Source organism: Limulus polyphemus, unplaced genomic scaffold (genome assembly GCF_000517525.1).
Source record: "Limulus polyphemus unplaced genomic scaffold, Limulus_polyphemus-2.1.2 Scaffold1358, whole genome shotgun sequence".
NCBI lineage: Eukaryota > Metazoa > Arthropoda > Merostomata > Xiphosura > Limulidae > Limulus > Limulus polyphemus.
Window position 1 is genome coordinate 8,856 of NW_013666968.1, and position 19,030 is coordinate 27,885.

The 19,030-nt window shown below is 34.4% G+C and overlaps 1 protein-coding gene across 1 annotated transcript in view; it reads right to left on the minus strand.

The window, feature by feature from the left end:
- Nucleotides 1–13,108: 13,108 nt before the first annotated feature.
- Nucleotides 13,109–19,030, minus strand: part of LOC106463244 (ephrin type-B receptor 3-like) — a gene marked incomplete at its 3' end in the record, with an annotated part of 172,511 nt that continues 166,589 nt past the window's right edge. The window contains exon 3 of the mRNA XM_022390690.1: nt 13,109–13,769. Within this exon, the coding sequence (XP_022246398.1) occupies nt 13,109–13,769 (661 nt within the window). The remainder of the gene's footprint in view (nt 13,770–19,030) is intronic.

Here is a 19,030-nt window from a genome sequence, read left to right on the forward strand (position 1 = left end):
GAATAATTAGACATTTCAACATTTTGCAGAACACAAAGTACAATGATGTATTGAACTACGCTTTTCCGCTAAGTTCCAAAACTCGCGGAAGGTTCGGCGCTTCAGTGTGACATCGATCATGGTTTTCTGTTCTCATTTTTCAAGACACCAACTGGGGATTCGAGACGTGGGTCCCGCGTGCCAGCTAACGACGCCTTTGGGCAGCTGCCTTATTTTAGGCCAGCTCTGCCTTCATCAAAATCTATGAAACTAACATCCACGGTGAAAACCTGCTACATCATATTTTATAATAATATTATCAACTAGTAGGCTAACAATACTCCGTAAACCGAAGCAACTTGGCAATAAAATAGTGGTAACATCGACAGATCCGTTTTCTTCACTTATTGTGGAAGTTTATTTAATCGTAAACCATCTGGCTGCTTTTTAACTGATCACAAATCCTTTGATTGCTCTTATTATCTGCCAAAAATCACCCAGTCATTGTTTTGCTGCTCAAAAATAATTTATTTAGTGTTTTGCCACGCAAAAATCACCTTAGTCACTATTTTATTCATCAAAAGTAATTTCGTTATTATTTCAGTAAAAAAAAAAAAAAGGCTAAATGTTTATCATTGTTTGATTAATTAAAAACAATTCATTATTTGATTAACCAACGACTAACCATTATTTGATTAAACCAAACTAATCATAGCTTCATTTATTAGAAACGTCTAAACACTATTTCACTGACCAAAGACTAATCATTGTTTGCTTGACTAGAAATTTGGATTATTACTTGATTAAACGAAAATAATGCGTTAATGCTTAACTTAAAGTTGTGAAAATTGTTCAGATTCAATTGAATTAATCGATAGTAGCTGACTTAAAAGTTACAGTTTAATATCAATAAAAGTTCCTTTATTGTGACAGAATTAACCAACTATAAATTCAGTTTTTATTACGTTCGATATTTCATTTAAATACACAACGCTTTATTATTCGCTCGCCTTTTGGTTAATTATTATTTATAATGTTTAAGTTCAAATATTTAAATTTAAATATTAAAAGTCGACCAGACAAGCGACAAACTAACACTTAAATTTCTTTTCTTTCTTATTTGTTTTTAATAGAAAAAAAAACACAGAAGAAAAAAAAACGACCTCACTGTCGGGGTATCCCTCACTGGGTTATTGTTAACCAGTATTCGCAATCTCAATATCAACAGGAGGTTGTATAACAAAAATAAACATACCAGGAAAAAAGCGAGTACTGCTCAAAGAACTCTTTCTTGCTGTTTCAGAACATACCGAAATGATATTGTTAGTAGAGTAAGCGAGAAAAGCTTGTAATAGATACTTCCAGAGTTTGTCAAGTGTTACCAAGCCCAATGACACGTCAGGAATAACAAAGAGCACCGACAGGGGACGCTTGGTCATTCCGGTTAATCAAAAGCTTCCTCTTGCCAATCACGTGCTCATACCAGACGAATGTCTAGTTGTCAAGCCTGTTTATTTGGTCACAAGTGATAGTCTTTCTGTAGACAGGAACTACTCGATAAGAGTATAAGAAACTAAAAACGACCAACAGCTCGGAAATGACCATCTCGAAGGTTGGAGATAAATTTCCGAAGTTGTCAATGCATGATCTCTTTTAGGGTATTAATTATGATTAAACTTTGCAACAAGTCCAATATGAGCATCCAGAAAGCTTACACATAGATAGGCACAGAACAGCTAGAAACTAGCATTGGGGGCTATGTGTTGTTTGTGCCTATCTATGTGTAAGGATTAGCATATGTTTTCAACATTTCGAATATTCAGTTAACGTCATCCAGTTAACAATATGCAGAAAACCTACACAAACATTTAGAAACATTACTTGAATATATATATTTGAATAAAGTTAAAGAATGAAATTGTTGCTATTTCAGCCGCAACAGAAGCATTAACTGTATAAAAGTTTAGTCTGAGGTGTTTGAAATAAGAATATATATTCACTGACTTCTACAAAACAAAAGCTATCGCAACCGTCTTAAAATCGAAAATACCCACTTGAAACGGGTTACTTTTGTAAATAACCTCTGATGGGTCAGCGGTAAGTTTAAAAGACTTACAACGCAAACACCCGGGGTTCGATTCTCCGCGCTAGACAGAGTGCAGATAGCCCATTGTGCAGCTTTGAAGTAAGAAAAACAATAACTTATGTAAATTATCTTTATGCGAGTAATATATATAAACAAACGAAATCTGCGTAAAAACTTAATTTTCAACTCACCATTTCTAATGCATACTTACGTACACAGACATATATTACAGTGCTAATTTAATGTTTTGTATTCTATAGACGAAACAGACAGCAAAACCTGCTAAAGCTGTCGCTGTAATTCTTGTAAGATATAACAGGGTTAACTTTAAATTTTACATAATTCAATGTACATGAGCACATAGCATGATACGTGTCGGTAGAGTGATTGGGAATAACTTAGGTTTCTTATACAGAATCAGTTACGATATATCATAAGATGAGATGGGATTGGAAGCGCTAGCGTCGTCATGAGGGATGTTAAACATTGCCTCGGGACACTATTATAATGCAAGGACGCAATCATGCGTTCACTCATTAACGTGCAGCGGTTGGAACGCGCGTTTGAACACTGTTCAGGGAGGTGAATCTTGTAGTTTATATTTCCTTGCCGCTGATAGCATTACTAGGCCTGTTGATAGCATCGCATTTTCTCCTCCTTATCAGGTCTCATATATTTTGTGCGCTGAATCCTATCTTTTAAGAACATTTTTTTAGTATGTCATGCCCTAGCGTAAGAGGTTGCTGGAAGACACTAATATGTTACATGCCTTTATGTATGTAACGCTCACTAACTATTAATCTTTTGAACTATTAAGTTCAATCGTTCAAAATATAGAAATGCCAATCTCTAGAAAACTTGTAGTTTAGACTAGGAAATAGCTTGCAAAATATGAAAGAAAAAATATGACAAAATCCTATTTAACTTGCCCGTTAAAAGATATATTTAACTTGCCTGTTAAAAGATATTTTCAATCCCTAAGTGTCTGCAATTTGAAAATCACATTTTTAGCGTATGTACATACCATGCTTATTAACCCCAAACGTGACATATTTAAAATGTTTTAATGAATTGGAGTATTGCATCACTGGGACAAAACAACTGTTACTAAACCTGAAAATATATTTCCAACTCACGATTTTATTACTGTATGCGTTACATTGAGTTTAACGGTCAAAATAAAGTTAGAAGTTGACACGAATTGGACTTGGAATTTCTAACCTGAAAGGCATACGAGGCTAAATGGCTAGGTCAGATACCTCTAGGGTTCATGTTTAGCTGTCCTTAATTTTGAGCTACTGACCAGAGGGAAAATAGCCAGCCAGCAGCACCGCCTTCAAAATAGTTTTGTTTTTGTTGTTTTTTCAACCGAATAACTAGACCGACTTTCACTATTTATAATGCGCCCATAACTGAAAGCGAGTTCAGCGGCATCATATTTCGAACTCTGGATCCTGCGAATCCGGACTTTGACATAGTTGAAACGAATGTATTGTATTGCAGTATGTTTGCGTATAACAGAGTTTAGCTCTGTAAGTCCAAAAGAGGAGAAATAAATCCAACAAAAAGCTTGCTGTATGGGTCTTTGAAACTGAGAAAAAAAAAGTTTCATGTATGGACTTGCTCATTTCAAGTCCAATTTTATTAGCTGTGATAATGAGCACTTGGAACCCTGCAGAGCCAATTTCCGGAAGAAACACCCGCAAGAAACGAGAAGAACGAAAAGTGCTTCCACCTTTTGCTTTCCTATCATTGACGAATAGACAAACTTGAGTTTTATAGTCTGATAATTTCGTCTTAAGTCTACCTATAGAATGGCTTGCCTAAGACGCACGGGAATAATCCTCGGAAGCATTCTTTTCCCCTCAATCAGTACAAACTTTAGATTGAATTCTTCTTAGCAAAATCTATAGGAACAATAATATTTTGATGTCACGTAACAGCTGCAAATGAATAAAAACTGGAAAGAAATTGGGAAAAGAAGGAACGCACGCAGCATTAGCGATAGTTATAGGAAAAATCATTATCACTGGTGTTTCACGTAACTGATTTGTGACAATGTGCGTCGGAATTTGATCGGTGTTTGGTCGTGTTTTGCACGACCTGAGAGGGTCAGGTGCTATCTTCACCTCTCCTCTCTTTTGTGACAATGATCTGCCGTCTGTATTTGGTCGTGTTGTTGTTCGCAACGACGACTTCATTGGGATCTGGGAGGGTCAGGAATGAAAATTCCACATTTTGACTTGGTGATTATAACAAGCTCTTGAAAGAGCGAGCATGTCTGGAGGGACGGGGATTCGAACCCGCGACCCTCAGATTGCGCCCTAACCACCTGGCCATGCCGGACCTGCGTTTGAATTTAGCACTTCTACCATCTGTTTCATGTTTTGCTCCCTAGATGCCTTAATTTTTCTTTCGAGTGTTGGATATCATTGTTTCTTCATAGTTTAATGGTGTAGTTCTCCAATATTTAATATTGTAAAGGATTTGTAAAGTTATATATACACATTTGGGGGATCGGGCATGGCCTACTGGTTAGCACGCCCGGACTGTGAATCTGAGTATTTATGATTTGCGATCCATTGCCGCAAAATGCAATTCCCACTTTGTAGTATTGGGCGTGCTATAAGAATGACGGTCAAATCCCTCTATTCAAACAGATAAGAGTAGTCTACGGGTTGTATACGTAGCTTTGCATGAAATATTGGAACAATAATACTTAAATTGAAAGTTTGAAGAGAAATAATGTACATATTTATAGGGGAGGGGTAGAAAAATAACCATAAATATTTTATATGACGTTTATATATATTAGACTGTTGTACAACATGAGAGCTTTTTTTTGTTGTCGTTGTGATTACTATCTGTTTCTATTGCAACAGCTATTTACTTGCATTTTCCGACATTCCTTGATGACGAACCACTGCTTCGAGTCGAGTTCAGAAGAATAACCGTTTCGGTGACAGATTCGGTGTGTCAAAGTTAGACCCCCCCTCTTCCTAGGTAGTCTACTATATCTGGGCCGAGGTAACGTTAGCTTAGCGATGTTATCAGCCGAGGTGCTAAAGTCGAGCTCTCAGAATGTCTGATCAAGAAGATAAAAGCAAAACGAACCCATATGTATGCCAAAGAAGTCAAGTCGCAGAGTTTGCTGCCATATCACTGTGTGGAAGATAAAGTAACGAGATAAAGCTGATGAAGACTGACCATGTCTATAGGTAATGTATGTTGCTATTAACCGACCAAAAGCTTGACATCCGTGATGGGTTACTGTCAGTTGTTATAACATACATATAAATATATATTTGCACGCACATACACACACTCACAAACACATAGACGTATTACATTACGTCTGGCAAAACTTCAGATGTAGTCTTGCATAAATGGGTGCAGAAAATTTAAAAAATTCACACGTTTCTTTTAAAACATAATGTTGTCATTATTTTGTTTCGCGTACGCAGAAGAAAGAAAAAAACATTTTCAAAAGACATCTAACAGGATGAATACAAACAAATTTACTGTTTTAAAATTACTATATAGAAGGAAACACTGAATTTATTCTGAGAATCAGTAAAAGAAAGTATTTATTTGCCCACCAAGATTCGTTTATGAATGGAAAAATCTTCTTATGTCAATTGAAAATAAATTCAGTAAAAAAATGGAAAAGATTGCGATAACTCTTGTAGATAAACCTAAATGCAATTTTGATTTATCTGTAAAAAGTTCTAATCATTCATCGAAAGTGGCTAACATTATTGGTTTACTTTTCGTTACATAGAAGATATAATTTCTTTCAACAATCCAGGCTTTGAATTAACGGTCTCTTTCATTTACCCTTGGAAATGAAACTTGAAATGACCAATCAAATGACAACTTTCTTGTTCTTTTCTTGATTTGGACATCTCTTTTACTAATGGCAATCTGAACTTAAACATTTATGATAAAAACATCGACTTCAAATTCCATATGTTCTGAATATTTTTATTCCATGTTAAATTATTAACTGAAAAATCCGAATTTAATTGTTATAGCTTTCCACCATACTTAGAATCCACATATTATTTTTTAATAAATAAATATATTTCTAATTCTATTCTGCAAGATATGGTTGTCACTGCAGACAGTTCTTACCACTCTTGAACTTGTTGAATCTTCTTTCATCTCAACTAGTACTGGTTCACGATCAAGGACAGTTTGGACATATTAAATATATCACGTGGCTCTATCTCCCACTCTAGCGTTCTTTTGCAGTTAATTATTTTATTCTATAGTTTTAAAAACATGTTATAATCTTATTCTTTTCTTATTTTTGTCTATTTAACTATCCTTTGCAAGTAAAATGGAACAGGAAAGACCAGCTTAGAGATGAGTGAATGGTACTTCAGCCTACCCACATTTACAAAAGCTTTTATTAAATTTACAGTGTTTTAATTAATTTTTCTTACTAAGCTTAGTTAAATAGTACCCTTTTCTTTGGCGCCTTTCTTTTCATTTTACTTAATACTTCGCATTCAGAGGAGGGAGGAGGAGGTTGGACAGCTTTTGATTATGTATGGTTGGGGATCATAATCCCTTTTATTTTTTACTTTTAATTTAATTTAATTTTAGTTTTATTTACTTTCATATCTTGTATGTTATGTCTTTGCTATTTTTATTCTGAAATCTTTACGTTTACATGTGCTTGTGTTGTTTATCCTTTCTTTAATGTCATCACTGGGCTACCTTTCCTTAATTGCCCGCAGACAGTGATTGTGTAGTTAGGTCAAGGGCATTATGGGTTCAAGCACCTGAACCTGACCGTCTAATAGTTTAAATTTTGTTTAACTGTTGTTGCACAGCAGATTCTCCTCCCTGTTCAGAAGCGTCGCTAGGTGCTTAACAGATTCGGGGCTCATAGGCGCGGGAATTTTCGGCGTTTCAGCATGATATCGATCACGGTTTTCTATTCTGATTTTTCAAGACACGAACTGGGGATACAGAGCACTGTCAAATAGAATCGGAACACGAGCCCCGCGTGCCAGTGCCTAGCGACGCCTCTGCCTGCGTTGGTGTATAATTGTAGAGAAAGATTATTTTAAAAGTTATTTGAACGCTACTACACAGTTATAATATCACTGATAGACTTTGTATCATTTATTTTTGTTTCTGTATGTCTTGTCATTGCGCATATTTGGACTACATTTCAGAATTGATATTTTTCAATTCATTGTTTCATGGTTACTAACATGTTTATCTTTTATCAGCACACCTTTGAAAAGCTATGTTGTGGACAACTGGGGTCAAACCGGACTCCAGTAAAAAATTACCATTATAGTAAGCTCTGGATTGAAATTCTAAAAACTAACTGTATTACAACTTTTATTAGGGTTAGCATGCAATGTGAAAAACATAAAAATATATGTATTCTAGAGGAAATATGTTGAAAATCAAGAAATTACAAAATTACATTGTTCTTCAGTATAAAATAAGTTGTATTAAACCACTCCTTTCACAAACAATGTATCAAAAACAATGCTGAAGTTTATCAGACTCCTATATTCCAGTCAGTATCCACCAATATATGATGAGATTACCATAATACTGCAAAATGGAACTCAAAGAAAACTGAAATTGTACGTTGGGAGCCACCTTGGGTCCAACCAGATCCCAACAGAAATGTATCCTTTTAGTAGGCCATGGATTGAAATTCCAATAAGCAGGTTATCTATAACACTTATCAAACAAAGTTTCTATAAAATAGGGCATTATAAGCAGTCATCACAGAAAACACTTGTACATGCTTACCACAGTGATGTTATAAGCAAACAAAGGAGATGATACTGTATTACTTTGATGGATTATCTTCTAAAACAGCATATATAGTGAAATAAACGTTTAGAAATTTGCTATAGGGCAAACTGTATGTGTAATGGTGGTGAACTCCAGATAAATATAATATTATAGCTACATATTCCCTCTGCCTGTGTCGAAAACAATAGTGTCAGGTTGATCCAGGGTTTCTGCTTTCTAATTACATGAATGGATATGTACTTGTAATGATTATGTAAAAAGATATACAACCAAGAAAGTTGTTGGCATCCACGTGGAACCCAGGTGTGATGAGGAGGGTTATATACAAGAGTTAGGATTAAAGAAGCTTGATTTTTATTTCTGTCTCAATTCACATTTTCCCCAATTGGAAAATACAAAATGTTTTACATTATTCTGTCTGTAAATTACACGCATGTAATGGTCAAATAATTTTCTAAACTGTGACCCCTGACCTTTTTTTAATAAAGGAGAACCTGCTACACATAGTTTAGACACATTAATACGTAAATTAACAAAACCAGTATTTTAATAACGTACAGAGTAACTGAGGTTAGACTTTTATCCTTGAACTGCAGTTAGTCAGAAAGAAAGAATACGACATGACAATCGACAAGATTGTAAGTAAAATGCACGTGCATAGGGGCGCACGGTCGCAAGGTCAAACCGGGCTGGGCGGACAGAAGAGCAGAGACGTTGAATAAACAAAGCAGCAGGATTAGGCTTAGCAACCTGTCAACAGGTAATTGAGAAAACGTGCTCATTGCAACCCATTATTTAAAGGGTGCGTAAGTATGTACTTGAATAAGATGATCCTATTTAGGCGGGAATTACGTTTTGCGCATTGCTGAACAGGTGGGCCTCTGCATAGAACTACAGGGCAGTTAAGCTCCAGGGCATTTGGTCAATGTCGATGATGAATGACTTACTGGACATTGACCTCATTCCACCCTCTCTGTTCATAGATATCCTTCTATCTCTTGAAAACATCTTCACTGATCTTATAAACTAGGTTTTATCAGTTAAATGAACCAGTGACATTCTTTCGTTAGGATCTGGTTAGAGCTTAATTTCAGCCGAAAAGTTCTTCAGAATTATTTTACATTATATATTTATTCTACGAAATGGTTTAACAAATGGCTAATTTAAACGTGAGGCATAATTTCACAATGAATCGGTATAATAAGAATCCCGTGGAAATATTAACAGTTGATCCCATAGAAAGATCTTAATTGTGGGTAAGCTTAAGAGGGCGTAAGTATAGTCACTGAACTTTAAGGTTAATTTTGTTATTTAATCCGTAATATTGATGAAATTACATTAGTTGACTCACGCGAAAATAATGTACTACTTGCATTAACAGCTTGGGTTAATGGTCAGTAATTCAAAAACAGCCAAAACGATTAGCTCTTAGAGGCCAAGATACGTCTGCTATTTACCAGCAATATTCTGGTAGATTCAACTCAATGCTCATCTGGCAGTAAATAGTTGTGGGGCCCAAAGCAATTCCTATAACGTTTTGCCAATATAAAACAAACATCGGAAAAGCCAGGAGGAACAAATCTTTCTCATTAGAGAAGACAGACTTAACAGAATAGCTTTTGGTTTTGAAAGCAAAGGAAATAATTGGAACCGAGAATAACTTGATATTAGATTAGCGGAAACAAAATTTTTTGGAAGTCTTTGCTATTATATCTACCGAGAGAAATGTGTTTTGCCCGAACAAAGCAAGTTATAATGATTGAGTTTAGTCAGGAAGCAACACATATAAATTCCAAAGCTTGTGTTCAGAAAATGTAACAGAAAAATGATAAGGAAAAACCACAGACCATGAAAAGTGTTATAAGCTCAGTACTGTTAATTGTGGTCTGAAATGGGGATATATATATATATATATATATAGCGAAAGTGTACATATGTATATGTGTGTGTGTACACAGTTTTTTCTTCTTGCAACTGGAATAACTTCTCTTGTTTGTTTGTGTTGTACTGTGCAATTTCAATTCAAGTTTATTTATTATTCTTCACTGACTTACCATGCTTACGTTTTTTAGGCTACTTGTAGTTTATGTTGATTTATTTTGTAGTTTTGTTTGTGTAACAAAACACATGTATAATAGATGTATTCAAAGAAAACTTTAGGTCGCAGTGATTTTCTTTCTTTCGTTAGTTTGACCTTATAACAAAGCAGTATATTATCATTATTATGTCTTGTCTATAATGTGTTAATTGCACATAAATAGGCTTACTAACATACCAACATGCTCTTCAAGACCGACACTGAGAGAAAATCAAAAATATCGATAAAGAATAGAAAGCTGTATGAAAATGGTATTGTAACATCCTAAACTAACAATAAAGGTTGAAAAAACTCAATGAAAAGTTCAATAATAAAACTACCAATCAGGATAAACATTCACATAATAGATCCAACAATTAATGGCGAGTGTCAGACCACGTAAAGTAAAATAATACAGCGAATTCCTAGCAAAAGCAATATGGACAGACCATCATGCAGAATCTTGTAATTAGTAGCGAGTGTCAGACGTATGAATTTATAATAAAACATGCTTCTTGCCATCTATTGAAAATGTAAAGTCAGAATTTGCATTTATTACGAAATGAAATAAACAATCCTAAATAGCTTCCAGCAGATTGTATTTCAGGATACACACGCTTATGCACCTAAAAGTAAATAAACAGAGAGAGCACCCTGAGCTGAAATTAAATTCCACTCGTATTATTTAGTGGTTTATCATTCAGTTTAAGTAATTTGAACATATTTAACCTTTCTATAATATTCACTCATCAAAAGTTGACTCGCTAACCTCTGTATTTCCCAGCAACACAAAAGCTTTTTACTTACAATCGTGGAACTACTCTGTTGCTTTTCATTGCTTGTTTTTTTCGGATAATAGGAAGTCAATTGTCGAAAATAAACTCTACGTTTCTGCGTACATAAGTTTACGTTTCGCTAAGCTATGCATTATTGGAATATTTATTCTAAGAATGTAGTAACACATCAACTTAGTGTGTCTTGAAACCTAACAAATTGTGAAATATTTTTAAAAATGTAGTAACGTATCAAGTTAATGGTAATCGAACCTATTTTTTTTTAAATAATCTATTAGCACATGAAGTTAATAGGTCATGAAACCTAATTGATTGTGAGGATTTTGTAAAGAATATACTAACACATCAAGTGGATGAGTCTTGGAACTTCATTAATCGTGAAGGATAGTAAAAAAGCGTCAGTCGAATTGACAATGGCATGATTTTGAACAGTTTTTGTGTTGATTTTTTAATAAAGCTACTAAACTTTCAAACACTCTTTTCAATTTTCCTGCTGTCGCTGAATGAATACACTTCCTTTCACGTGTCTCGAAGTGTTTTCCTTCACGTCAGTTTTTGTCAGTGATATGTTTTTAATTACTTGTAATAGAATACAGAACCAAAAGTATCATAGGAAGCAACGTAAGTATCTTAAACTGGCTTTAAGCTACAATTCTATTCAACTTTTAAATGTTAACAGTAGTCTCTAAGCTGCACGAAACATAATATCATTCATTTCCATTGCTGCAAATTTCACTCACTTATCTTATTCGTTCTTTATATACACGGAGTTTAATGTGTTTTCTCGCAACTCATTATAATGTTGTACTGCAAATTTACAGAATATTTCAAGTTGTTCTCCTGGAAAACACATCATATCGATCACAACCTTATTTATGCAGCAATCAGACAACTAATCCAGTAATGAAGTTACTAACGTTTTTTTTTAAACTTGTGCATCGGGTTTGACGTTTCTTTTTGGCAAGTAATGATCAATTTCTTACTGAATATATTCTTAAAACTATTTGATGAAGTGCGCGTAGTTGTTGTGACCTTTCCTTTGATCATTTAACAATTATTGAACACCTATCGTCAGTTAAAGAGATTTTCTTTTGCAATTTTCTGCAGTTCCTATCAATAAAACATCGCTAATAATAAGTGGAACTTGAATTTTTAGTATCTAAAGAGGACTTTCTATCCTACGTTTCATATAAATAGTGTTTTTGTTTTAACTCACTTGGAGGACATAATTACACGGAATGCCTAAGACCAAAAATATAATACTCTAAAAAAATACAAGACTTCCATGAGTAAAGTCTCATCTCTTTCAAAACTGAACATGTATTTTCATTACTCGCGTTTTGTACGGATCAAAACGAAACTACATACCTACCCACCTGAACGTAAATACCAACATACGTGTACGCACATCAGGGATCAATACAATACCAATATACGTGTACTGCACATGAGGGATCAATACAATACCAACATACATGTAATGCACATGAGGGATCAATACAATACCAACATACGTGTAATGCACATGAGGGATCAATACAATACCAACATACGTGTAATGCACATGAGGGATCAATACAATACCAACATACGTGTAATGCACATGAGGGATCAGGTATTGATATCGCCTCCTCATTTCAATAACAACAGCCAGAAATAAAAACCTAAAGTCGTTCCAAAACATGTTTATGACTTCTCCATTTATTCTATAATGTACTGCACACTTAGTGATCGTGATTGAGAACTGAGACCCTTTGAGTGTACTCACAACAGATAAATAATATTCTGAAGTAAAATTAAACGAGATATCTGTTAAACTCAAAACACCTAAAATGCCATATTTTGGACAATACTATAAAAATAGGTTAGTTTTAAGATTGAGCATTTTTATCAAATTAATGTATTCAACATAAAAACGCGTTATTTTTATTACATTCTGGCTAGATCTTCCAGGTCCTTTATTTGTTTGAAGTTAAGAACAAAGCTACACAATGGGCTATCTGTGATCTGCCCACCACGGGTATCGAAACCCGGTTTCTATGGGTGTAAGTCCGCAGACATACCGCTGTGCCACTGGGGAGGTCTTTTATGATACCACCTAGTTTTACTATACTTAATTCAAACGTTAATTATCATTATCAATCTTTCAATGATGAACTATTTTAATAAAACACGATAAGATTGTGTTAAGGATTTGTAAATTTTTTTCCACAGCAGATTGTGAATGCGCGAAGTGTACATTGCTGAGAGAATGTTTTTCTGACTTCCGTTTCACATTTTTTAAGTCTTCAGATAACTATTTGTCAATAAGTAATCGAAAGTCTATAAAATTAGAAAGATACCGAAAATTTTATATTTCCAGCAAAATCCTACACTTACCTTCACAAGTTTGTCCAACAGCCTCATATCCCGGCATGCACTTGCACCCACCAGCAAGAAGCGTCCAATTTCCGTCTCCTTTACAGAGCATTTTTGGAAGCTCTACGACTTCAGCATTAGGAACACATTGCCCCTCCACTTCAACAATTTCTGTTACCTGTTCACTGGTGGAAGTATCGGAGAAAAAGGCAAAATTAATCGTCGTGTTGGGACAAGTGACATAATAGACTTTAATGGCGATTAAAGACAAGCATGCTCCCTGGTCGCGGAAGGCAAAATAAACACCTTTTTTGGTAACTGGAATACTTCGAACTTCAGTGTTGATGATAACCTCGTTAGACGACGTAAACCGCCCCTCATCGGCTGCAATTCGATCGACGAGTTTGTAAGACTCTGGTTCCCAAGGTGGGGGCTCTTTAGTTGCAGCGTCAAACTCGTAGTAGAGTAAAGAAAAAGTCTCTTTACATGATAAAGCCATGCCTGGAAAGAGATTGCAGTCTCGCATGCTGAATTTTATTTCGATGTACATCCGACTGGCGTCGCCACGCTTGATAAATGGCGTCCATAACCAGTTGTTAACGTTTGTGTAGGCGACATCACAGACCACAAACGATCTCCAATTGATCCCTTGCTCGAAGTTTGTGAAACTTTCCTCGACCCACTGAGAGTAAAGAGAAGAAAAAATCAAAACCTAATGCAACTGCTAATGTCGCTTTTTTCAATAACAGGTGCATTATAGTTGATATAAAAATCGATAATATTATGCAATTTTAATGAGTTCAGTAAAATACAAAATTTCACTTATCATTTTAGAAAGTACTGATAGAGTAAAATGTATTGATTGATATGTGCAATTTTTTTATTATTACGGATAGTGTATTTTTATACTAATAATTGACCCAATAATGTTTCTTAAAGGAGGAAAAAACAACTAAAATGTTGTTATTAAAATTCCCAATGTTAATTTCATTACAACAGATACTGGCGTACAATACGGTGATAGATAATTATCCTGGAAACAAATGAAAATCAGTACAATGCAAAATAAAACTGGTAATAATCAGCTCACAGGCGAGGCAGGTAATAACTTCACATCTGAACCAGAAAATACTGACATTAATTTTCTGAAGTATTTAATAATATATATATATGAATCGTCACAAAGTTTAAATGAGGTTCCGTCTTCACCGCCGTTTATTGTACACATCATAATGTTTAGTCAAATTATATATAGTTAAGACATAGAAAAACATTACCAAAGAACCGCATTGTCGTATATAATAATATCTCTCAAAATATGACGTTTATTAATATATTTCATAATAATATTCCACTATTAAAAACCTATTTTGTAAAAATACCCAGTAACACAATTAACAATTAATCCTATGAAATAATAATTTCTCTTAATTTTACTATCACCACTTAATAATATTTTCATAATTTCTCTCCCCACAGGAAAAAAAATTAAAGAGACTCATCACTAGAGAATTACTTTGTTATTAAGAGGACTCCTTATCATATAACATTCACCACACAAGTTTTTTTATTAAACCCTAGCAAATTGTAACGATATACTCACCACATAAAACATTTAGAGACGACTCATCATCATATAACATTTTAATAAGACCCCTACACACATTGTTTGGGACACTAATAAGTTCAAATATCTGTATTATTATTGTTACGACAGCGGAAGTCGCGTGACGCTGGGAGCATGCGCGCTGAAATTTCTCGAACGATCATGAAAACCCGAGCGTATTCAAGACGTCCTCTTTTTAGTATATAAGCCTGGCGGGAAAAACCAGCGGGATTGAAGAAAAAGATAATTGAGTCAAGTGAACAGTAGGCACCGTAAGTAAGGCACTGTGATTTATAGCGTGTGTTATAAAAGTTATTAAGTTTAAAGTGACTGTGGAAATTCTGTGTATTACTAAAAGTTTTTATGGAGGAAAAATAAACTGGGTTAATCAAGAAAGGACTTGTAACGTTAAATTTCAATCACGTGTCCAGTTCAGTTGCAGTACCAGTCTCAAACCGCTACTTTATAGGCCTAGCCCTACCTTCCGTACAGAGCAGCTTTAATTTTCTAATATAATTAAACTAAAAGGTGACAACAGTTGTATGCACAGCATGTTATGCGACTTATAACCCACTTTTCAGTTATCCCTAGAGAATGAGAAATTTGAGCTGTCCCAGTTGGTTTTAAAAATATTGATTCATATATAACGTGAAAAGTTTTTAAGAAATAAGCAATAAGAGATCCATATGCTGAACTTGCTTGTTACCGGTCTTACAAAATTCTGAAGTTTTTAAAAGCAAGATTCAGATTTTCGTTATAGATGTATGTATACAAATGTTTTCACCTCATATAGAATATATAAGTCTAAGTAACCGTTGAGTTTTATCTTGTTGTGTACAGAATATTTGGCCCCACACTTGAAACAACGTAAAGACACTTGAAAACACACAAACGTTAAGTCAGTGTAACGCCACATTTTGCAGCACCTATCGTGGCAAGAGAAAAACACATTTATTAAATGTAAATTTATATATATATGTGTGTGTGTCTGATGTGTATACATATATATATTTAACTTCGTACATAGAAATTGCGAAAAGAAAGAAAGAAAACATGAAAGTGAAGAGCATGAAATAAACAGACAGTAGTTTATTACCTCTGAAGAGTTTTAACGCTGCCACATTAAGTATGTGGGATATCTATGAACAGTAACACATTCGAACAGAACACGTTTATGTTCTTTTCCCATCTCCTTACCTTACTTAACCAAACTACCCACAGCTGTACCTGCGAGACACCGGATCAAATCAATGAAAGCTTACAATAAGGTACGCGTTCACAAAATTTGTTCCACGCCATTATTCGCGTTTTATATTATTAGCAGACTTCATTATACGAGAAAACAGGAAACAAGCAACGGTTACCATTGCTCTTTCTTAAATTACAGCAATACAGCCATCCGGATTTTACTGAAATGTAAGAAAATTCACTGGCATAAACGTCTCCAAGACTTGGTTCTGTAGACGGAATATTTTTTTCTCTTTTCCCCTCTCTTCAAACATCCCATTTCTGGCCATGAAATATGTATGAAACAAGTGGAACTCATTCATCATGTGAATTTTCTAGTAACTTGGCAGGTTGGGCGCTAGGCAACGACGTGAAGTAAGTCGTAACCTGAACACACTCGCTTCTCTAATAGAGATATATATACGAATCAAAATGCATCAAATTTCTAGCAGCAACCAGAAGCGACAATTGAGTTAATAATATATATATATATATGTTTTGTTGTCCGATTATTTACCAATTTCTTTCTCTCTCTCTCTTACCTGTTAGAATTTTTGAATACATTACAAACAGTTAATCGGCGAAACATTTCCGTTTCAGATGATATAGTTTGACAACATATGTAAAAAAAAAATGCTCGCTGTGACTAGTTGTTGGATTTACGTAGAATAAAATTTGTGTTCACTTTTGACACGAAGAATACTTCTCGTCACATGGAGTGGATTACATCGTGTTTCTGTATTTCTTGGACTATCTGACTGCATTAGGACTATAACTTAGTAGCATGACTTGTTGATAGTATATACTAATTATCTCTCTATTTGATTTAGATAAGCATGAGAAGAGTTGTGTAGTAGCATAAGCAATCGTGTCAACTTTTTTAGAAGAACCCCAGAAGTTCTCTCTCTTAGCGACACCAAGAGAAAATGACCTGAGACAAAGTGCGTACTCATATTTTGTTTGTCAATTCTCCACGGCCAATCATCTCATGACTTTAACGCCGCACTACATTGTTTTTTGGGAGGTATGTTGTTGACGGGTAATCTCGTGATTCTGACGTCACACTACATTGTTTCTTTGAGAGGCATACTGACTAATCTCTCTTATATAGAACAGTGATATAGCAATAAATGGCATATCTTACATAGCTAATGTGATTATGTATACGCTGCATCCCATGCTGGACGTTCAATAAATTTAACAATTATATATATCCCATTTTGATTGAATTATTCTCGTTTCGTTTGTAAGTAGCAGTGGATATGATATTTATCAAACGTTACCTGATATATCAATGACTGTGTTATATCACACTTTGTATGATGTAGCTGTTAATACGATACACCATATACTGTTTGACGTAGCAATGAACGTGATATAGATCAAATGTTTGTTTATGTTTAACAATAAATATATAACTCATGTTACTTCATGTAGCAATAACTTTATGATATATCCCATGCTGTTTGGTGTTGTAATGAATATATTACTTATCAAATGTTAGTTAATTAATGTAGCATTAAATTAGCAGTAATGTTCAAAATTATCAGCTTGTTGTAGCATATATATATAAAATGAAACGTTTGGTACATCGTAATTTAGGCTAAACTTTGTAGGTTTTACCTTTATAGTACAAGAGAGCTAGGGTTAAGTACAGGTAAAAGTTTAAAATATAAGCAACAAGAAGTGTTTCTTTACAATGCGTCTTAGTAAGGTCCAGGTATCAACATATCAAAAGTTTGACAAGAAAAGCCCTGGCAAACTATATGCAATTTGTATCTTTAGCACATTGTGGTAACTTAACTTATATGTTACTATTATTATACATCTTTCTGGTTTAATTATAGCACAATAATGTAAATGTTGCTTGAGATATTTACATACTAAGACTCTCTAAAACCTGGATTATATTTCTCTTCATTGTTTATCAGATGTGAATGTTGATCCTGGTCCCAGTATTGTGCCTAAAGAACCGAGGATCCTTGTCCCAGTGTTGTCTTCAAACACTGAACATTCAAATACCGAATATATATATATATATATGTGTGTGTCTGTGCGTGTGCTATGCAAAGAAAAAACAGTGTTTCAAAATGAAAATATTGTTTCTTTAGGCAATAAAAGGAGTGAGAAAACAAATAATGCCAGCGTAAAAAGTAAGGGCGATGTTGAAAGAAGTGAAATACATTTTATGTCAACGTACTTGGGTCAACGAAAAATAAGAAAACAAAAGAAGTGGCAAGTGAACCACGCCGACAGCTAAGGTCAGAAGAATGAATTTCGTCAGCACCGTATATTTTGTGTGAAAACAGCAATGACGTTAGGTGTAGAAACAAAACTGCTGCAAAGAAACTAAAAAGATCAGACATAAAATATACCGGGGTTTCTTCTGTCAAAATAGATATATTCAAAGAAACAATTAAATACACTTGTAGATAGAGTAATGGTGAATGGAGTGTTATGGTTACCAGTAGATAATAATATGCTCAATACTTATGTGCTGTAGATGCTGTGTATTATCATCAATGTGGCATCAACTTCAGAACTGGAACTAAAGACATACCACTGCAGTTTCCAAGTCGAAAAAAAAAAGACAGCATGCAGATGAATAAAAGATAGATGTTTTTATAAATGTTATGAAATATCTAGAAGAAAATGATAAGGAACAAAACCCTGAGCCTGATATCGTTGAAAAAATTAAAGAGTTTTCTGGATGCAGCAGGTTCTTAACAGGAACCTTATAGGGTGTATGTAGTACATTAAGAATAGGATCAAACAACATTTCTGCAACAAGATAATGTTCACAGACTTATGTGGGAAGACAAGCGTTGTCACGTTCACACTGCTGCAGATATACTTCGTGAATAATTCAAACATTCAAAAAAGGAACTGAAAAAGAACAAAAAAAGTTATATAGCAGCTGCTAAGATACTGAAAAATGCCACAAAACAAATGTATGCTTCATTGACAATCTACCCTTCGTCTGAAGATATTTCATCCATATATATAACCTTGGACGTGTTCCCTTTTAGTTTTCAACAATTTTTTAAATTGATGATTACATTAAAATATGTTAAGAAACAAACTTCACTGGGTAATGCCGTTGTACAAGC